Here is a 21,701-nt window from a genome sequence, read left to right as displayed (position 1 = left end):
TCTAGAGAGGGAATCCATTCCTGTCTCTTTCAGCTTCTAGAGGCTGCTAGCCTCTCTTGGCCCCTGGCCTCAGCACTGTCATTACTTTGCCTTCTCCCCATTAGACCTCTTGCCTCTTTCTAATAAGGCCAGTTGTGATGATATTTAGGGCCCACCCAGATAATCCAGGATAAATTTTGCCTCAGGGTCCTGAATTTAATCACAGCTGCAAAGTCCCTTTGCTATATAAAGTAACATATTAACAGGTTGCAGGGATCATGATGTGGACATCTTGGCGGGGGGGGGGGGGGCTGTCCAATTTACCACAAATGTGCCTCCCTCCCTAAAGAATCGCCCTTGAAGCACTGATTCCATTGAGGGGATCGGTGGTGGTGAACTCTGCCTTCAGCTAAGGTCACAGAAACAGGCTAGTGGTGGCTTTAGCCATTTGTGGACAAGGGTTACAACCTGTAGGAAGTTCCTTCCAGGGTACAGGCTAGGCCTGCTCCTGACCTGCAAATTCCTGAGAGTTCCCTGAGAGGCGGGTGGGTTGTGGGTGGGATGAGAGTGTGGGTACTGGGTGGTGTGTCCTTTCGAGTTAAAGATTCAGAGGCCAAGGTTTTTAGGTCCTTCATGAGGCATTCCCTGACCGTCTAGGCAGTCAGGATGCTGACTTACAGAAATGAATAAGACAAAATGCCCATCCCGAAGGAACTCAGAATCTGATGGGGAAACTGGAAGGATAAACAATACCGGAGGAACTGCTAAAACAGAGGAGAGCATATGCTTGTTAGAACCTGAGGAAAGTGCTGTTGGTCTGAGGAGGAGGAGCAGGGGTGGTGGGGTGGGGGGCACATGAGGAGAGCATCACAGGGCTGAATTTTACAGACTAAACAGTAAGCCTGCAAAGTGGGGGACATACGTGGACGGAAGGAAGGGTTATGCCCAGTCATGGGAGTAGCTGTGAATTGCAGACATTGGGTAGGGCGAGAACAAACTTGTGTAAACAGGGGAATGGCTAATGAGCATCTAATTAAAAGCCAGGGAAGGTTTGCAATTTGGGAATTGTAAGGGTATTTACCTTCATAATTTTGTTTCAACTTTTCTAAATAGCTAATGATAGTCTTACATATTTTCCCTATTGTTCATTTTGGATCAGACGTGGGCTTGTCACTTCATGGGAATTGTTTTCTTTAAACGTCTCCAGACACCACCACTGGGCAGGTACTGTTATCCCCATTTTACAGATGAGGAACTGAGGCCTGGTGAGATGAAGCATCTTGCCAAAGCCTCATAGGTAATAAGAGGCAGAGCCAGGACTCCAACTCGAGTCTGTGGCCTTGCACTTAGCCTCTGCTTCTCTGTACTGATCATGACACATGGGCACGTGTTTCATTGCTGAAGGTAACAGGGTGGAGGAGATGGAGACTGTAAAGCTCAACTCTGGCACAGGGTAGACGTTTTTCTCCACTTGATAGTGGTGGTGACAGGTGGACTGTGGGTAAGCAGGTATCAAAGGGTCCATTGAAGCAGCAAGGCCCTCAACCCTGTACATCATGAACCTCCCGTCACGTCCCCGCTCAGCTGCCAGGATGTCCTCTTCACTTGATGTTTTCTGTTTGGAATTTGAACTTTGGAGTCCTAGCATTTCAGGCGGAATCCTGGGTCATGGCACTCACTAGCTGTGGGAGCTTAGGCAAGATACTTTAAGCTTCCTAGCCTGTAAAACGATGAGAAAACACCTACCTGCCTTGCAGGGTTGTTGATGATTAAAAGAGAGATGCAGTAGAAAGCATAGTTAGAAGTGACTGAGCCACGGGGCACCTGGGTGGTTCAGTCGGTTAAGTGTCTGACTTCAGCTCAGGTCATGATATCGTGGTTCCTGGGTTCGGACCCCGTGTCAGGCTCTGTGCTGACAGCTCAGAACCAGAAGCCTGTTTCATATTCTGTGTCTTCATTTCTCTCTCTCACAAGAGGGGATTCTGTGTCTCTCTTTCCCCGCTCAGGCTCCCTCTCTCAAAAATAAAATAAACATAAAAAAAAAAGTGACTGAGCTTGATGAACATGAGTGGTTATCATCATTTCTGAATGGTGTGCATAATACAGTGCTGTTGCTACCACCTATGCCTCCTTGGGACATATGCTGTCCTGGTGGTCCTCATCTGTCTCCAGCTATCCTCTGTCTCCTGACGTTCCCTTCTTCTACCAGCCCCCTCGCTGCTCCTTCTTGCCCAGGGTGCTGCCTCAGCCCTCTTCTCTTCTCCTGGACTTCTGGCTACATCTCATCCAATTCCCTGCCTTCTGTTAGCCATTATTCCCTTATCCTTCTGCTAAGGGCTTCCCCCCAAAGTATTTCCAGGTGAGCCCCTTTACTGAATAGATTAATATTCAGAATTCCTGGTGAATGCGTCCTTCTAGATGGTTAACAGGATTCTCAACATCAATGTCAGAAGGGCCTTTAAGCATCTTCTTGGTTCCAAAAGCAGTTTGCTCTCCCTGAATTCTTCACCTTAGTGAAATCTTCTATCATCTCCTAGTTCCTTGGGTCAAGGAGAATCTCCTTTTTCTCTTGCATTCTCCAAATGCCTAAATCACCACATCTTACCAACTTTACCCCCTACAATTCCCTCAAATCCATCACTTCATCTCTGTCCACTCCTAGTTGCTGCTATAGCTGAGGCCACCATCAGCTCTGATTAAAGGACCCAAAGTCCAATGAACAATACCAGCTCCTTGGCTGACAGATTTTCCAACCAGGTTGGACATGAGAAGACTTTTGAAGAGAACATGAATTGCTTTTTGCCTGACTTTTTTTTTCTTTCTGACTGATCTGAAAGTGGGAAATTACTTAAGTACCTAAAACAATTAGATTTTGATGCTGACTTAAAAATTTTTGGTACTAGTTTTTGGTACTAATTTTCACCCTAGTTTCTCAAACCCACAAAGACATTCCAAAAGTTTCCTATTAGGCCTAGGAAGTTTGGATTTCACAGGATAGTGGCAGGGATGTCAACTTTGTCCTATTGCCAAACAGGTGTCCAAGTTGTCACTAGAATGCCTGTGGCAATTTGCGAAGCCCTTGAAGGCACTGGGAAATTCCTCATAGTCCTCCCAGAATATGTTCACAGTGAGAATCAGATTCTGTTGCCCTAGCCCCTTGAGGCAAATCACCAATATGGCAGCTAATAGGTAAGGCAGCAGTGTCCTGCCAAGGCCTGACCCTCTGCTGGGTGAGAGGGTCACCTGCTTCCACTGCCTGTGGTTTGCTGGCCCTATGTGAAGACAGGGGGCTCAGTCAGGCTGAATAGGGAACACTTCCATTGTCAAGACCCAGACCTGCTGTTGTGTAGGAGAGCTGAAAGACAGATTTTAAAAAAAATCTTTTGTACACTCTGAGGAATACAGTTTTAATGATCTATACACAATGCATGAAAAGTGCCCTTATGAAAAAGTGCCCTTTTTCCCTGTACAAGGAGCGTCCTCCAAGTACCCTCACATTTGCCCCAGCGGACTATTTGGGGTAATCAGAAGAGACCCCACCTCCTTCTGGGTGTCTCTTCCCTTACCCCTAGGCCTAGAATTTTGTTCCCCATCCTCAACCAGGCTAGTTCCTGCTCTTGAGCTTCCCTGAGATGCTCAATAAATAAAAATTCATTTGTTTTATTCAACAAAGAAATGAATATTTATTTGCCACTCTTACAAAATCTCATTTTTGACTGGACTCAGACGAGAGGTAGAACCTCTTAGAGAAGACAGCCTCTGTCTCTTGGCAGTCCGTTCCTATGGCCTCCTTCATTCTCTTGGCCAAAAGGTTAGCATTTTCTGCAGGCTCTTCCTTATTTGTCTTCATGCACTGCTTGTTCAAAGCAGTACCCCGACGTCTGTGTTGGAGGACACATGGAGTGAGAAGACGCCCAATCTTGGCCGCTCAGGTATGAGGTTTCCTACTTTGTTTAGGGACTTTCTCACAACATCCTGGCGGACATCATCTTCCTTAGAGAGAGAGATTGAAAACTTTGTGGATTCTGCTAGGTCTTTGGGGCCCCCAGGCGACAAGGCACAGTAGGATCAGTGAGTCCAGGAGTATTCTTCTCCCCGTTTTTTTTTTTTTTTCAACGTTTATTTATTTTTGGGACAGAGAGAGACAGAGCATGAACGGGGGAGGGGCAGAGAGAGAGGGAGACACAGAATCGGAAACAGGCTCCAGGCTCTGAGCCATCAGCCCAGAGCCTGACGCGGGGCTCGAACTCACGGACCGTGAGATCGTGACCTGGCTGAAGTCAGATGCTTAACTGACTGCGCCACCCAGGCGCCCCTCTTCTCCCCGTTTTTTACAATGACCAAGTTGAGAACACTGAGATTGACATCCGCAATGCAAGCCTGAACAGATCTGCGCTTTCTTCTCCCAGAGTCCTTCTGGGTCGGTGGCAGGAAGGCCCTGTACTCGGCAGCAGGCAGACACAGCCATGGGTCAAGACACCCTGCTTCATGGGGAAGCCTTGTTTGTCATTGCCACAACTGATTTGGAACACGTAACCCTTACACTCTTCACCTAGAGCATCAGCAGCAACTTCTGTGACTGTTCGCTTCTCATAAAAGGTACGAAGTTCACGTTCGTCGTCCACTTCAATGAGTTTCTGGCAGCCAGTAGCCGGGAAAGAGTTGTTCAGCTAAGAATGATAAAAGGGGTGGGGTGGGGAGGGAAAAGTCTTAAGAAAACTGCAAAACCACCTACAAAGGTAATTCCATTGCAAAAAGCCTTTTATGGAACCCTCAGAAAATGAGCAGAGATCCTGAAATATCGGTTTTACTAGCTAAACGTGTGTACACAGTAACGCACAAGCACTGCACTAAAAATCAAGCTAATTTTTCCTCCAGCATCGCGGAATGACCCCAGAGCAAAGAGCCCTCCACTGCTCTATAGCCTATCAGAGCAGGAAGCCCAGTTAGGGGCCGCCAACTAGGCAGCAAGGCCATATCTCTGAAAGGCAGATTAGTGATGCAGACGAGGTCCATCCTCTGAGGGGCTCACCTTTGACAGGAAACCAGTTAAGACCACCCAGGGAAGGCCACCACTGTCCCGCACCAGTGAGGGGCCAGGTCCTAACTCCCCCGTGCTCTTCCTCCTCTGCTTTCCTATTTTCCTTCCACACCCTGCAATCGTGGATTTGGGGAGCGAGCGCTCCACTCGTTGTGGTGGGAGGAGCACACGTGGGTAGAAACGCGAGGAGAGGGGTGAAGGCAGATCATAGCCATTCCCACTAAGCCAGGAATCCCTGAACTGCCTTAGCCACGGCAGATGCCCGCAGGCTGTTCTCAAATCTCAGGGCCACGGGCAGGTCGTGGGCATCTTTGGTATTTTAGGTTGGTTGAAGCTGATGTAGTATCAGTTTGAGGCATGGGATCCTGAGGAGGAAGGGCTCCGGCATGGAAATCAGGGGTCTGCTGAGCCACTAAGGGCTCTGCCACTCTGGAACGTAATTCTCCCTTTGAAGACTTCAGGCTGCACTTTTGGAAACAAATTTCAACGGACAAGAGATGCGGGCTGCAAAGGGGTCATCCCTGCAGAGCTCCAAGTCACTGCTACTTCTGCTTATAACTAAGTCACAGGGGATCCCATCACGTACTGTTGGTCTGAGCAGGGAATGAGGCCCCGGGCAGAGACCATGGGGCCTGTATTGATTTCCTAGGGCTGCCCTCACAAGATACCAGACTGCCTGGCTTAAACAACAGAAATTTACCGACTCCCAGCTCTAGAGGCTAGAAGTCCAAGATCAAGGGGGCACCTGGGTGGCTCAGTTGGTTAAGTGCCAGACTTTGGCTCGGGTCATAATCTCACCGTTTGTGGGTTGGAGACCCGCGTTGGACTCTGCGCTGTATGGAGCCTGCTAGGGATTCTCTCTCTGTACCCCCGCCCCTGGTGCTCTCTCTCTCTCTCTCTCAAAATAAATAAATAAAAACTTACAAAAAAACCTTTTTTTTTGTTAAGAAGTCCAAGATCAAGATGTCATCAGGTTTGGTTTCCTCTGAGGCCTCTCCTTAGCCTGCAGGTGGCTGCCTTCTCACTGTGTCCTCTTATGGTCGTCCCTCTGTGCTGACTGTGTCCTGATCTCCTCTTATAAAAAAAGACACTACTCATATAGGATGAGAGCACATCCTAATGACATTTTAACTTAAATGCCTCTTCAAAGGCCCTATCTCCAAATACAGTCACCCTCTGAGGTACTAGGAGTTAGAGCTTCAACACAGGAATTGCGGGGGGTGGGGGGGGGTGGGGAGGAGAGACACAATTCAGCCGGTCACAGGGCCTATTCTGAAAATCTCTGAGTCTGGGGCTGAAAACTGGGGACCCTCTGGCAGGAGCAGAAAAAGTTTTCTTCCTTCCTTCCTCTCTCTCTTTCTTTCCTCCCCACACTCCTTGCAAAGGGCAAAGGTTTTCAAAAGTTATCTCTGCCTGTTTCTGTTCCCCTCAGTGAATTTTCACCAATCTCTGTGTGAACGAAACCACCAACTCTGGTCTCTTCCGGGTGTACATAAACGACGATCAAGGATAAGAGGTGTCATCTGAGACGCACACAGCCGCTGGTGTTGGAGTTCTTGCTCGTGTAATGCCAGCTTCCCGAGGTCCTGCCCCACTCTTCTAGGTAAACAGACTCATTTCTAGGACCCCGAGAGGCGTGAAGACTTCCATTTCATCTGGTGTAATAAGAGTGGCCCCTCGGAGAGAAACTCAAGCCTCCGCCCGCACAGATGCTGGGGCAGACAGACGTGGGCAAGGAGGGGAAGGGAGCAGGGCGTGCTCTGCCTTCCCTTGGTTCCAGCCGCCCGAGAGCTTGAACTACTGAGCGCCCCCGCGCTGGATAACTCAAGTACCTGCACAAAACTCCTCAAATGTCTCTGCATGTGGGGTTGTCCTCCTGGAAGAATCGCGAGTCTCCTGCTGTGGACGTGAGCAGGGAAGGATACCGACCAGGCAGAGCTCCCGGGGAGTGGTGTCGTGTTGAGGAGGCCTTTGAATCCCGGTCCATCTTCCCACCGCCGTTGTTTTAGCGAAACCCATAGGACTGTCAGAGCTGAATGCTGGGCCACACAAGCCAGACCCTCTTTGTCCTGTGTGTTCCTGCCCGGAGCTGCCCAATCCTACCTTCTTCCTTAAGGTTCCTTGGCATTCAAAACAAAGGGCGGGGCGGGGCGGGGCGGGGGGAGAAAGGCGGGGTGAGAAAGTGCAGAGCGCGAGACCTCTGGCAACGTCGCAGCGGCGAGCAAGGGAGTTTTGACAAAGTGGGTGAAGGGGATGAATGGCACCCGCTAAGTGTCCCGCTGCCCGGGGCAACCTGGGCGTTACCGACACCCGACGTGCAGGCAGGGTTTGGGAATCCCGACAACGACCTAGCAGAAACCTGGCGGTACCAAGGTGGCGGGTGGCGGGTTTGCGCCCTCCCACCAGCCGGAGCGCCGCGCCTCTGGGGGCCACTTCCGGCGGGGGTGTGGAGGCCGCGGGAGCACGGCTCCCGTGGGGGAAGAAGCCGGGCCAGCCGAGTCCGGACCGCTCCCTAGGGACTCTTCGTCGTCTCGGCCCGTCCTGGAGCCCAAGGCCCCTCGTCTCCTGTCCCGACAGCTTACAACCCGGGGTCACCGTGGGGTACGTAAGGACACCCCAGGAAGAGAGCACGCATGCCCGCCCCACAGAAGCCGAAGTGGGGGTCCTGGCCGCACCCGTAAAGGGGGCCAACAAACGGGACGGGACGCCCCTGGACTCGGCGCGTGGCCCCGCGAGCTACCTGCCGGGAGACCCTCAGCTTTACCCGGTTCTGGTGCCTCATCCGCGCGGGGGGGGGGGGGGGGTCTGCTTTGTACAGGGGAGGTGGTAGAGTAGGAGAGCGTCGGCCGGGAGAGAGCGAAGACGAGTGGCACAGCTTCTTTCAGGTGCCGTCGTGGGTGGCTCTGAAAAGAGCCTTTGGATGGGATGGAACCTCGAGCCGAGCGCGCACTTTAAGCCCGCTCCCCGCGGATGCGGCGAGCCAGCTGGATGTCCTTGGGCATGATGGTGACGCGCTTGGCGTGGATAGCGCACAGGTTCGTGTCCTCGAACAGCCCCACCAGGTAGGCCTCGCTCGCCTCCTGCAGCGCCATCACGGCCGAGCTCTGGAAGCGCAGGTCCGTCTTGAAGTCCTGCGCGATCTCGCGCACCAGCCGCTGGAACGGCAGCTTGCGGATCAGCAGCTCGGTGGACTTCTGGTAGCGCCGGATCTCCCGCAGGGCCACGGTGCCCGGCCGGTAGCGGTGCGGCTTCTTCACGCCGCCCGTGGCGGGTGCGCTCTTGCGGGCCGCCTTGGTGGCCAGCTGCTTCCGCGGGGCCTTGCCGCCGGTCGACTTGCGGGCGGTCTGCTTTGTACGGGCCATAGCGAACCAAAACACCAACTCACCAGCGCAGCGGCAGCGAGAGTAACGGGGCCTCGGCCCGCCGCCGCACTCTTTATAGGCACCGTCTTCTTCCGATCGGGCGGGGCGATAATTGAAAGTCCCGCGCTGGCTGTCCATTGGCTGTGACGTCACCCGTCCCGGCATCACTCATTGGCCTGGGCACAATCCTCCCTACCCCGCCCACTCGCCTCGCTTTCTACTTTCCAGTTCGCCAAGTCTTTCTCCTACCTTGTTTTTCCTTTCTTTTCGGGGGGCGGGGGGGGGGGGGGGGGGCTCATTTTTGAGCTCAACTCTGTCCGAATCTTCCTCCCTGACCCTTTTACCCCTTTGCCGCGCAGTACCCTCTTCCTTCCCTCGCGGGCTCCCCAACTCCACCTCACTCTTCCGTTTGCTCCCCACCCCCCAAAGCGCCTTGTCCCCTTCTAAGAGCCCCCTCGTTGGTGTGATGGATCTTCTTTTCCCGCCTTGTCGGTACTTTTCGGATGGGAAAGTTGTCGGTCCCCCCCCCCCCCCTCGCCTCCCGAGCGCAAGATCCCGCCTCCGGGAACCCAAGCGGGGACCTGTCCCTCCGCTGCGAAGGCGGCCCCCTCACTTTTACTTGAGACAGCCGGCTCAGCTAAGCCAAGGTCAGGGCCGCCACACTCCCGCAAACTGCCAGCTCCCCTGCCGACTGGGGGTGCACGTGTGTGTTGGGCAAAGGCCTCGCGAGCCCGGGAGTCGCGTACTTGGCACCCACTCCCGAGGGAGGAGCCCGGGGGCCACCCAACAGTACTACTCCTAGCGCAGCCGACCGTGGCTGCGCCCAACGGGCTCTGGCTCCTCTCCCTGCCTTCAAGTCCTAAGTAAGATCTACGAGATGGTTGAGGCGCAAGATTTGAGAGGCCAGGAGCGGCTCGGCGACTACTGGCCAATAGTGGAACGGAGAAGAATCGCTACTGTGAACAACTCTTTATTTGAAAGGGTGGGTGGCTCTTAAAAGAGCCTTTGATTTCACAGGTACCCCTTTGCCGCCAGGGCTGGCTGAGCTTCCGGACGCCGGCCTCACTTGCCCTTTGCCTTGTGGTGGCTCTCCGTCTTCTTGGGGAGCAACACGGCCTGGATGTTGGGCAGCACGCCGCCCTGGGCGATGGTGACTTTGCCCAACAGCTTGTTCAATTCCTCGTCGTTGCGGATGGCCAGCTGCAGGTGGCGGGGGATGATGCGCGTCTTCTTGTTGTCGCGGGCCGCGTTCCCCGCCAGCTCCAGGATTTCCGCCGTCAGATACTCCAGCACCGCCGCCATGTAGACCGGCGCGCCGGCCCCCACCCGCTCGGCGTAGTTGCCCTTGCGCAGCAGGCGGTGCACTCGGCCCACCGGGAACTGCAGGCCGGCGCGGGACGAGCGCGACTTGGCCTTGGCGCGGGCCTTGCCTCCTTGTTTGCCACGGCCAGACATGACGGCAACACTCACCGCGACCACCTCTTGCTTGACGACCGAGAATAGTCGCCGCAAACGCCGCCGCTTCAGCCTTTTATAGGCAGAACCCGGATTGTCTACGGGGCACTTTGATTGGCTAAGGCAGATCTTTGTTCTGACGACCAATAGGCCGGCTCGGCCAGAATCCGCTCATTTACATAATCTCGTCCCCCTCGCAGGAGCGCGGCCGAAAACTCGCGAATCACGACGCAGCGTAACCAGAACCTTAATTTGCGTGGGGCCTCTTTAAGTACCGAGTCGCTTCCGCTAGCCTCTGCCCTACGGTGGGGGTTTGCGTTCCCGGTGGTCGGTGTCCGTGCCTTGTGCTCGCCGCTATGCCCGAGCCGGCAAAGTCCGCCCCCGCGGCCAAGAAGGGCTCGAAGAAGGCGGTCACCAAAGCCCAGAAGAAGGACGGCAAGAAGCGCAAGCGCAGCCGCAAGGAGAGTTATTCCATCTACGTGTACAAGGTGCTCAAGCAGGTGCACCCCGACACCGGCATCTCGTCCAAGGCCATGGGCATCATGAACTCGTTCGTCAACGACATCTTCGAGCGCATCGCCGGCGAGGCCTCCCGCCTGGCGCATTACAACAAGCGCTCGACCATCACCTCCCGGGAGATCCAGACGGCCGTGCGCCTGCTGCTGCCCGGCGAGCTGGCCAAGCACGCCGTGTCCGAGGGCACCAAGGCCGTCACCAAGTACACCAGCTCCAAGTGAGTCCCTGCCGGGACTCGGCGCTCGCACGGGTCGCCGGCTGCTTGACTCCAAAGGCTCTTTTCAGAGCCACCCACCTTCTCGGGGAAAGAAGCGGTTTTTCCCTATATCAAAATGTTATTTTTCCATGCTATTTATTCTTTTTAATACCAGCCTTTTCCTTTGGATGACAAGAAAGGACTCTAAGATTGGACCTGATTCTTCTAACATTGTGGAGAGCTAGAGTACATGTATTTGTTCTCAAAAGTAACTCAGTTTTAACAGTGAAGCGGTCAGCAATGCATGGCAGTCAACGTGTAAATATACTCGTGATTATAGAAATTAGTGCTAAGGAGTGTTTGCTGTAAGGTAATTAGCTTGAATCAGTTTATTGTAATTGCATTTTTCTTTGGAAAATTAATGTGTTTGTAAACATGGAAAGCAGTACTTCTGAAACCACGCCCAGCACCCATAAATAAATTTTTCTCGGTACCTCGATATCTTGATTCTGTGGTTGAAGTAATTTCTAGTTTACACACTTTTTGCCCCAATTCGGTGTTTCTTTCAGGTACACTGAATCGGTGGGTATTCACCGCTCAAATTGGAGACGTTAAACTGTCAGAATAAGATAATGCAAAAGCCACTCATTTATAATAAACCCTTCTTGCTCAGGTTGATAACCTACATTCTCCATAATTGTAGTTTTGCTGTTTTCCAACCTGGATAAGGGAGGAGGAAAGAGGGTTTATAAATCCAGAATCTGGGCCTGTTAATCATAAAATGTCCAGAAACATTGTTAAAACAACTTAGGTCTTAAAAATATCGTGTGCTTAGGGGCACCTGGGTGGCTCAGTCGGTTAAGCGTCTGACTGCCACTCAGGTCATGATCTCCTGATTTGTGAGCCGGGGTTCAACCTTGGGCTCTGTTCTGACCACTCAGCCTGGAGCCTGCTTCAGATTCTGTGTCTCCCCCTCTCTCTGCTCCTCCCATGCTCATGCTCTCTCAATAATAAATAAATGTTAAAAAATAAATTAAAAAATACCGTTTGCTTAGAGCAGTTCATTTTCTTTTTATCTGAAAACAGGGGCACTAAATATTAGAGAATAAAAAGGTCTTCTCCATTTCTGAGTTAGATGTTTAAAAGCAGTGTTTCCTAAAACAGTTCAAAGGCCATTAGAGCCTGAATCAATCAGTGGGTTTATCCCTTAACCCTCACATACTTCCACTGAACCCAAATCACTGGGGCACTGTGATTGGTGGGGTGAGAACCTCTGGGACACACCAGGTGATTCATGTTTCATAACCGACATATTGGCTATGTAGTTGCCAAGTTATTTGGTAACAATCTGTTTGCAGTTTTCAGTTACCATCCAGACATTTCCTTTTTCCTAAATTGTCTTTTCCCAGAATTATTCATAATATTACATACAAAACTAGCTTCATTTTTTCTCTCATTAATCCAGGGCACCAAATATAGCTAAGACTTTGCCTTTCTACTTTTATTAAGGTTTGGAAACACATTTTAAAGAGGTCAAATGAGAACAAAAAATAAAGTACTAAAAGGCACAAAAATGAAACTTTCTGAAAAAAAATTAAGCACACTGCAAGTGTCCTAGCTCATCCCCTTGCTTATATACTTTTTTATGTACCTACATAAAATCTCAGATATTATTGGCAGACCGTCCTATCTGCCCTGCCCAATTAAAAAACGGTAACTTATTTCCTAGTATTGTGCTAAAGCCATCCCTTCTTTCCAATGCTTAGGTCTCAGGAAACATTTCCCTACTTTTGCACATGTCTTGCTTGGATCTACTAAGAGATTAGAAAGAAGGCCAAAGCTTGAAAAGTTCAGGTAAATTATGGAGATGGGGAAGGGAAAAGAAAATAGGGGAAGGTTTGCATTTACAGGGTAGGAATATAATGAAAACATATTAAGAGGCACACAGCATGTTGGGCAAATACTGTAATTATATGTGGGGGAGGGAGTGGTCACCTTTGGTTCTGAAGATTCTCCAGATATGGGTAGGAAAGCAGAAAACAGCAAATTCTTAAAAGTGGAGGTGACTCATTATAACTGTATTACCTATCAATAGTTCCCTTTAGCACCAAAATTTACACTTACAGGTGTGAAAGCAAAACAAATATCCTGTTCAGGCTCCACTAGGAGTATTTTTGCACACAATTTCCTGCAATAAGGGAGAGGGGGGAAAAAACACATTTTCCACCCTCAGATAAATAAAACATGCTGGGGGTGCAGCAGTAAACAGAGAAGGAAAAGTCGCTATCCACATAAAGCTATATTTTAGTTAATGGATGCTGAAAACAAAAAAATGAAAGAAATGCATAATTATATAATATTCAGGGGAATGTATGTGTTATGAAGTACCACAGAATATGGAAAGGAGTGTGGACAATAGGTCTGATCTGTTAATATTTGAGCAGAGGCCTGAAGAAAGTAAGATAGCCATAGGCTATCTTAGAGAAGAGTATTCTAAGAACTGTGTATTCTAAAATCCAGTGCAAAGCCCCTGAGGCAGATACAAGTTTAGAGAGTTTAAGGAATAAGCAATAAGCAATAGTGTGGCTGAAGCACAGTCCACAAAGGAAATATCTGCAAGGAGAAAAGATCACAGAGGTAGTTGACAGATCATGGGGGCTTCATAGGCCATGGCAAAGATTTTGTCATAAAGGAGTTGGAGTGCCTTTGGAGAGTTTGATCAGAGTAATGACATTATTTGATGTTTTTTTTTTTTTTAAAGCTCATCCAGGATGCTATGTTAAAAAATAGACTATAAGAGAACAAGAGTAGAAGCAGGGAGAATTTCAAAGAGGCTAGTAGTTCAGGAGAGAGAGAGGTGGTAACAGTGGAGATCTGAGAAGTAGTTAAGATATATTTTGGTACATTTTGAATATATTTGATAATATATTCAAATGTATTTGATAATCTTGGACATATTTTTAAATTGATGAGCTGAATGTTATGACAGGAGAAGAATAAAAGATTAATTGCAGGTTTTTGGCGAGAACACTTGGAAAGAGCTGCTATTTACTGACATGAGAGACGAGAGATTTGGAGGGAGAAATCCAAGAGTACTGTTTTGGACAAAAATTGTGAGACTCCCGGTAGCTATCCAAGTGGAAATATCGAAAAGGAAATACTAAATTCCCAAACAGGAATATGATATATGAGAATCTGGAGTTCAGGGAAGAGAAAGGGGTTAGGTGTATAAAGTCTGGCTCTTGCTCTGTTGTAGATGATCTACCCTTTCTTTTTGAAAGCACTTAGAATCACTATAACACATCAAGATACATTTTCTCCCTGAAAGTTGCTTAGCTGTGGTCTCAGGATGTGATTAAATTCCCCTATCCAACTCCACTTTCAACCTCAGATTTTAGAAGACAGAATAACCAAATGTCTAAGCCCACATCATTTGAGCATCCTTGGACTGGTGCTATCACTTAAGTCACCGTTACCACTAATGACTATAGCAAGTATGATAAACAGGTAACATTCAAAGTTCTGGTTAGTATATGATCACCGTCAAACATTCATAAGCCTTTTGATGAGGTGAAAAATCTTACACATTCATGATGAACTTGTATCAGGGTGCGCCTGGGTGGCTTAGTCGGTTAAGTGTCCGACTTCAGCTCAGGTCATGATCTTGCGGACTGTGGGTTCGAGCCCCGTGCCAGGCTCTGTGCAGACAGCTCAGAGCCTGGAGCCTGCTTTGGATTATGTGTCTCCCTCTCTCTGCCTCTCCCCTGCTCACACCTCTCTCTCTCTTTCAAAAGTAAATAAACATTTTAAAAAAATTTTTTAAAGAAATTGTATCAGTTAACAGATTTACTGCACAAACAAAATGGGATGTCTATGAAAGCTGTTTCTGTAGTATTTAAAGTCTTTAATTGTAACTTTTAAAAAATTTCTGAAGGAGGGGGGAATTCAAACCTATAGAAAAGTTTGTGGATGTTCAACCATTTCTTCATCTAGATTCACCAATTGTTACTATTTGCTGCATTTGCTTTATCACCTTTTTTTAAAGATTTTATTTATTTATTTTTAATTTTTTTTTTTAACCTTTATTTATTTTTTGGGACAGAGAGAGACAGAGCATGAACGGGGGAGGGGCAGAGAGAGAGGAAGACACGGAATCGGAAGCAGGCTCCAGGCTCCGAGCCATCGGCCCAGAGCCCGACGCGGGGCTCGAACTCACAGACCGCGAGATCGTGACCTGAGCCGAAGTCGGACGCCCAACCGACTGAGCCACCCAGGCGCCCCTAAGATTTTATTTTTAATTAATCTCTACACCCAACATGGGTCTCAAACTTACAACCCTGAGATCAAGGGTCGCATGTTCTATGGACTGAGCCAGCCAGGTGCCCTGCTTCATCACTTTTCATGCACACATGTTTTCTAAACAATTTGAAAGTAAATTGTAAGCATCTTGACACTTCTCCTTAAACACGTCAGCATGTCTCCCTTAAAAATAAAGACATTCTCCTATATAATTACATACCATTATTACATACAACACATTTAATAATGACTTAATATTAAATAATACACAATCCATATTCAAATTTCTCCAATTGTCAAAAAATATCCTATAATATAGTTGTTGTATTAACTTCCTATGGCTTAATTAGAAAGTCTTTGCAGATGTAACAACTTGCAATTGACCCTTGAACAACAAGGATCTTGGGACACTGACCCCTGAGCATGTAAAAATCTGCAAATGGGGGCGCCTGGGTGGCGCAGTCGGTTAAGCGTCCGACTTCAGCCAGGTCACGATCTCGCGGTCCGTGAGTTCGAGCCCCGCGTCGGGCTCTGTGCTGACGGCTCGGAGCCTGGAGCCTGTTTCCGATTCTGTGTCTCCCTCTCTCTCTGCCCCTCCCCCGTTCATGCTCTGTCTCTCTCTGTCCCAAAAATAAATAAACGTTGAAAAAAAAAATTTTTTTTAAATCTGCAAATGAATTTTGATTTCCCCCAAGCCTACTGTTGGCTGGAAGGAATCCTCTCCAATAACATTAGTCATTAACACATATTTTGTATGCTATATGTATTATATACTATTGTCTTATAATAAAGTAGGCTAAAGAAAAAATGTCAAGAAAATCATAAGGAAGAGAAAATATATTTTGAGCCCTGTGCTGTATTTATCGAAAAATAGTGTACAAATGGAACCGTACAGTTCAAGTGTGTTGTTTAAGGTCACCTAAGTGTATTAAAAACTTTGTGGCTTAAAACACACACATGTATGCTCTTACATTTCTGGAGGTCAGAAGTACAAAATCAGTTTCACCAAGTGGAAACCAAGACTGCTCTCTCCAAAAGCTCTAGGGAGAGAATCCATTTCCAAACATTTTTGAAAAGCTTCCAGAGGGGGCTTTTTTTGTTCCTGGTCCCTTCTTTCCTCTTCAAAGCCAGCATCACATCATCTTCAAATCTCTCTCTGCTTTTATCACCTTCTTTCCCTTCTTGGCTTTCTGCTTTACTCTGATAAGGACCCTGGTGATTACATTTGGGGTTCCCGCAAAGAATTGAGGATATTTTCCTATTTCCAAATCATATCAGTAAAATCCCCTTTGCCATGTAATATTCACAGATTCTAGGGATTTAGATGTGCACATATTTGGGGGCCATATTCAGCTTACCACAGCTGTTGACTGCTGTTATGGGTTGAATTGTGTCCCCTGAAAAGATGTTGAAATATGACTCCACAGTGCCTTAGAAAGTGGCCTTATTTGGAAATAGGGTCTTTGCAGAGATGTACAGGCATGTCTCTGAGATCCTGTGGGTTTGGTTCCAGACTACCGCAAGCGAGTCCAATGACATTTTTGGTTTCCCAGTGCATATAAAAGTTATGTTAACACTATACTGTATTTTATTAAGTGTGCAATAGCATTATGTCAAAAAAAAAACCCTGATATATATACACCTTAATTACAACATTTTATTGCCAAAAAATGCTATCACATGAGCTTTCAGCAAGTTGTAATCACTGATCGCAATCACCATAACAAATATAATAATGAAAGTCTGAAATATTGTGAAATTACCAAAACATGACAGAGACACTAAGTGAATAAATGGTGTTGGAAAATGGCGCAGACTTCCTCCATATAGTGTTGCTGCAAGCCTTCAGTTTGTAAAAAATGCAGTTATCTACAAAGCACAATAAAATGACATATGCCTGTAATCAATTTAAAATGAGGTCATCGGGGTGGACCCTAATCCAATGTGACTAGTGTCCCTATGAAGATGTAGAAACACAGGAAGAAAACTGAGCCAGAAGTCAGAGTTATGCTGTCACGTGTCAAAAAATAGCTGAGGCTACCCAAGGTGAAAAATAAGCAAGGATTCTCCTTGAGAGACTTCAGAGGGACAGGACCCTAGCAGCACCTTCAGATTTCTAGCCTCCAGAGCTATGGCAGGATAAATCTCTGTTGTTTTAAGTCGCTCAGTTCATGGTACTTTGTTATGTCAGCCCTAAAAAACTAATACAAATACTACAATTTTAAATAATAGAATTATATTAAGTTTTTATTTTTTTTATTTTTATTTAAAAAAAAATTTTTTTTTAATGTTCATTTACTTTTGAGACAGAGAGAGACAGAGCATGAACGGGGGAGGGTCAGAGAGAAAGAGGGAGACACAGAATCTGAAACAGGCTCCAGGCTCTGAGCTGTCAGCACAGAGCCCGACTCGGGGCTGGAACTCACAAGCCGTGAGATCATGACCTGAGCGGAAGTCGGACGCTCAACCGACTGAGCCACCCAGGCGCCCCTTGTTTAAGTTTTTAAATCACATCTGTGATTTGTTTAAATCTCAGACATTCCTTGTTGATGGTAATATTAACCTCTGGCCCTGGTCACATACTGATTTTAACACTTGGAGACTTACTCCAAACATGTAGTTGGAGCCCCTCTATTTTTTTCTTATCTACCCTATTTATCCTCTGAGACCTTTCAGGACAAAAGGCCTATCATCTTTTATGCTGGGAAATTATGTGCTATTATTTCTCAAATATTTCAAGAGTCAAAGTAGTTGAAATAAAATACGTCAGACAAACAGGCTTAACCGGATATCCGAAGGTACAGCAGGGCTCCGAGGTTGGCTGAATTCCAGGAGTGGCTCAGAACACTGATCCTCCCCTGAAGATGTTCCTTCTTCTAGTGTTGTCTACAATTCTTCTTTGCCTTCACACCCCAGAGCACTCCATCCTCCTTTGCCCTTCAAAGAAACTTCTTTCCCAAAAGATAAAAGCAATCTACATTCCCTTACTCAGTTACTTCAATTTCTGAAATGTTTGTGCTAATCAGATTGGTCTAGATTTCTGAACTAATCAATGTGCAAAGGGGGCTGGCATTACACTCCAACCAATCAGGCCAACCCTGTAGGATTTGTTGTCTGGGAAACACGTGTGGCAGTGGTTCTCAAATTTCCCTGCCCGTTAAAGTCACTTGGAGAGCTTTTTAAAAATCACCCAAGTGCAGGGGCGCCTGGGTGGCTCAGTCGGTTAAGCGGCCGACTTTGGCTTCGGTCACGATCTCGCACTCCGTGAGTTCGAGCCCCGCGTCGGGCTCTGTGCCGACAGCTCAGAACCTGGAGCCTGTTTCGGATTGTGTCTCCCTCTCTCTGACCCTCCCCTGTTCATGCTCTGTCTCTCCCTGTCTCAAAAATAAATAAAACGTTAAAAAAGAATTAAAAAAAAAATCACCCAAGTGCAGACTGTTAGATCCCAAACCACTTAGATAAGAATTTCTGGGGATGTCATGCAAGCATCAGTAATTTTTAAAGTTCTCCAGGTGATTACAATAGACAGTCCAATCTGAGAAACACATAAGGGATTAGGTGGATTCCTTAATGAAAATCAGGACGCTATTAGAAAAACAGAATAAGAAAAATAAATGCTACAGTAATATTATTATAGGACTATCAACTACTAAGTTGTATTTCATGACAAACACATAAGAAGAAATAACAGTTTCAAGAATACATTAAAGCTGGGCACCTCGGTGGCTCAGTTGGTTGGGCGGCCAACTTCAGCTCAGGTCATGATCTCACAGCTGGTGAGTTTGAGCCCCCCATGCGGCTCTGTGCTGACAGCTCATAGCCTGGAGCCTGCTTCAGATGCTGTGTCTCCCTTATCTCTGCCCCTCCCCTGCTCACATTCGGTCTTTCTCTCTCAAAAATAATTTTTTTTAAAAAAAGAATACATTAAGGAGTCAAGGAGAAATAGTCTGGAAGAATACTTTAAGGTGATAGTCCTTCATCCCCATTCCTCTGTGTTTGTGTTATTTTCCCTGAGTACCACATGCACTCTCAAATTGCCAACGCCATATATCCACCTGAATATTAAAAGCTTCTCAAATTTGACTCAGAACTCTAGATCACTTTTCAGTGTCCCAAACCATACCTCCTCCCAATATTCATCCTCATTAATAGCACCAGATGTTCAAATAAAAAACTTAGGGGTTTTGCTTTTAACTACATCTTATTTCTCACCAAAACCTATCACTTTTACCTCCAAAATCTAATCCTAATTCCAACATATTTAACCATCACATTATCATTGTACTCCAATCCAACAGGTCTAGACTACCAGTGGTTCTCACGCTTTAGCAACCATCAGAATCAGCCAGAGGACCTGTTAACACTGATTACTGGGGCCTGAAATTTTCATTTTTGATTGATTCTCAGGTAATACTGATGCTGCTCATCTGAGACCAGACTTTAGTAATCACTGCTCTACTCCACAACACTGCTATATAGCCTAGTAGTTGGTTTTCTTGCTTCTACTATGGACAACCTAGAATCTAGATCCACTAAGCAACCAGAGTAATTTTTTTTTTTTTTTTGGTAAGGAGCAGCAGGCAGAAGTTTATTACAGATCGGAAAGTATGAATAGTATGAAGTCTCTCTTTACAGAGAAGGGGCATTTACAATGCCCCCAGAGTAATCGTTAAGGCTAATGAGGTCATGTGTGCAGATCCTTGCCTAAAACAATCCAAGAGTTCCCAAAACACCGAGAACAAACTCTCAAGCCAATCTAACTCCTTTTCACTTTCCCAGCCATATTGGGGCTTTCTACTCGGCTAGCATTTTACACTCTCCTGCTTCAGAAATTACGCATATGTTGTACCCATTCTGTGGAAATAGCCTTCAAATTGGACAAGCTTTTCTAATAATTCTCATCACGACCATATATTAGGCAATTTTGAGGATTTGCACCAGCATTAACGGTTACTAGGTATCAAAATCCTCTTAAATCTTCCCATGAATGAAAAAAGAGCAGGTGCTCGTGAATCAGGGATACCGAGTCAATGAATTTGTCAGAACCAAAACTAAAAGTTATCCTTTTTAGTTCACAACTCTAAAGCACATGATGGAAAGACGTGAAGTACCACCACCGTTTTACCAGTTGGGAACACCAACCAGATAGTTGGTTGCACCTTTGTTAACCTGACAACTACCTTATCCGGCATAAATAAATTAATGAAAACAAACACAGCATTTCTCAACGTTAACGACTTAGCAACGCACACGTTCAACTCTACGCAGCAAAGCCAAAGCCAGTTTCAAGGGAGGTCCTCTACAAGCCAAATAACACTATTTCCCATTACGTTCTTCTACCCAACTATACAGGAACTACTCTATAATCTAACTAAAAAAGAAAAGGAACGGTCACTTGTGCTTCACAAAAGAATTCAGTGTACTAAAAGAAAAACCCCAAAGGCAAACTAGGAACCATAATAGAGAAAACGAACAGCGTCTTTCCCCGAGAAGGTGGGTGGCTCTGAAAAGAGCCTTTGGAGTCAAGCAGCCGGCGACCCGTGCGAGCGCCGAGTCCCGGCAGGGACTCACTTGGAGCTGGTGTACTTGGTGACGGCCTTGGTGCCCTCGGACACGGCGTGCTTGGCCAGCTCGCCGGGCAGCAGCAGGCGCACGGCCGTCTGGATCTCCCGGGAGGTGATGGTCGAGCGCTTGTTGTAATGCGCCAGGCGGGAGGCCTCGCCGGCGATGCGCTCGAAGATGTCGTTGACGAACGAGTTCATGATGCCCATGGCCTTGGACGAGATGCCGGTGTCGGGGTGCACCTGCTTGAGCACCTTGTACACGTAGATGGAATAACTCTCCTTGCGGCTGCGCTTGCGCTTCTTGCCGTCCTTCTTCTGGGCTTTGGTGACCGCCTTCTTCGAGCCCTTCTTGGCCGCGGGGGCGGACTTTGCCGGCTCGGGCATAGCGGCGAGCACAAGGCACGGACACCGACCACCGGGAACGCAAACCCCCACCGTAGGGCAGAGGCTAGCGGAAGCGACTCGGTACTTAAAGAGGCCCCACGCAAATTAAGGTTCTGGTTACGCTGCGTCGTGATTCGCGAGTTTTCGGCCGCGCTCCTGCGAGGGGGACGAGATTATGTAAATGAGCGGATTCTGGCCGAGCCGGCCTATTGGTCGTCAGAACAAAGATCTGCCTTAGCCAATCAAAGTGCCCCGTAGACAATCCGGGTTCTGCCTATAAAAGGCTGAAGCGGCGGCGTTTGCGGCGACTATTCTCGGTCGTCAAGCAAGAGGTGGTCGCGGTGAGTGTTGCCGTCATGTCTGGCCGTGGCAAACAAGGAGGCAAGGCCCGCGCCAAGGCCAAGTCGCGCTCGTCCCGCGCCGGCCTGCAGTTCCCGGTGGGCCGAGTGCACCGCCTGCTGCGCAAGGGCAACTACGCCGAGCGGGTGGGGGCCGGCGCGCCGGTCTACATGGCGGCGGTGCTGGAGTATCTGACGGCGGAAATCCTGGAGCTGGCGGGGAACGCGGCCCGCGACAACAAGAAGACGCGCATCATCCCCCGCCACCTGCAGCTGGCCATCCGCAACGACGAGGAATTGAACAAGCTGTTGGGCAAAGTCACCATCGCCCAGGGCGGCGTGCTGCCCAACATCCAGGCCGTGTTGCTCCCCAAGAAGACGGAGAGCCACCACAAGGCAAAGGGCAAGTGAGGCCGGCGTCCGGAAGCTCAGCCAGCCCTGGCGGCAAAGGGGTACCTGTGAAATCAAAGGCTCTTTTAAGAGCCACCCACCCTTTCAAATAAAGAGTTGTTCACAGTAGCGATTCTTCTCCGTTCCACTATTGGCCAGTAGTCGCCGAGCCGCTCC

The 21,701-nt window shown here is 48.1% G+C and overlaps 6 protein-coding genes across 6 annotated transcripts; 2 read left to right on the top strand and 4 right to left on the bottom strand.

The window, feature by feature from the left end:
• Positions 1 to 3,633: 3,633 nt before the first annotated feature.
• LOC115520779 (40S ribosomal protein S6-like) lies at positions 3,634 to 7,361 on the bottom strand. The gene is given in 4 exon segments (XM_030325442.1): positions 3,634 to 4,083; positions 4,313 to 4,386; positions 4,389 to 4,649; positions 6,853 to 7,361. Coding segments are annotated over 4 exon segments (441 nt in total). The 5' UTR covers positions 6,883 to 7,361; the 3' UTR covers positions 3,634 to 4,007.
• Positions 7,362 to 7,770: 409 nt separating this feature from the next.
• On the bottom strand, positions 7,771 to 8,690 carry LOC115520778 (histone H3-like). Its single transcript, XM_030325441.1, has one exon. The coding sequence runs from the start codon at positions 8,545 to 8,547 to the stop codon at positions 7,972 to 7,974; it is 576 nt and encodes a 191-aa protein (XP_030181301.1). The 5' UTR covers positions 8,548 to 8,690; the 3' UTR covers positions 7,771 to 7,971.
• Positions 8,691 to 9,421: 731 nt separating this feature from the next.
• LOC115520780 (histone H2A type 2-A) lies at positions 9,422 to 9,857 on the bottom strand. The gene has a single exon (XM_030325443.2). The coding sequence runs from the start codon at positions 9,835 to 9,837 to the stop codon at positions 9,445 to 9,447; it is 393 nt and encodes a 130-aa protein (XP_030181303.1). The 5' UTR covers positions 9,838 to 9,857; the 3' UTR covers positions 9,422 to 9,444.
• Positions 9,858 to 10,170: 313 nt separating this feature from the next.
• LOC115520782 (histone H2B type 2-E-like) lies at positions 10,171 to 10,600 on the top strand. The gene has a single exon (XM_030325444.1). The coding sequence runs from the start codon at positions 10,194 to 10,196 to the stop codon at positions 10,572 to 10,574; it is 381 nt and encodes a 126-aa protein (XP_030181304.1). The 5' UTR covers positions 10,171 to 10,193; the 3' UTR covers positions 10,575 to 10,600.
• A 9,793-nt stretch (positions 10,601 to 20,393) lies between these two features.
• On the bottom strand, positions 20,394 to 20,816 carry LOC115522098 (histone H2B type 2-E-like). Its single transcript, XM_030327694.1, has one exon. It carries the CDS (start codon positions 20,794 to 20,796, stop codon positions 20,416 to 20,418), a length of 381 nt encoding a protein of 126 aa, XP_030183554.1. The 5' UTR covers positions 20,797 to 20,816; the 3' UTR covers positions 20,394 to 20,415.
• Positions 20,817 to 21,131: 315 nt separating this feature from the next.
• LOC115522097 (histone H2A type 2-C) lies at positions 21,132 to 21,653 on the top strand. Its single transcript, XM_030327692.2, is given in 2 exon segments — positions 21,132 to 21,521; positions 21,524 to 21,653. Coding segments are annotated over 2 exon segments (483 nt in total). The 5' UTR covers positions 21,132 to 21,152; the 3' UTR covers positions 21,638 to 21,653.
• Positions 21,654 to 21,701: the final 48 nt, after the last annotated feature.

This window comes from Lynx canadensis, chromosome C1, assembly GCF_007474595.2.
Source record: "Lynx canadensis isolate LIC74 chromosome C1, mLynCan4.pri.v2, whole genome shotgun sequence".
Taxonomy (NCBI): domain Eukaryota; kingdom Metazoa; phylum Chordata; class Mammalia; order Carnivora; family Felidae; genus Lynx; species Lynx canadensis.
This window is presented reverse-complemented; position numbering and strand designations above follow the sequence as displayed.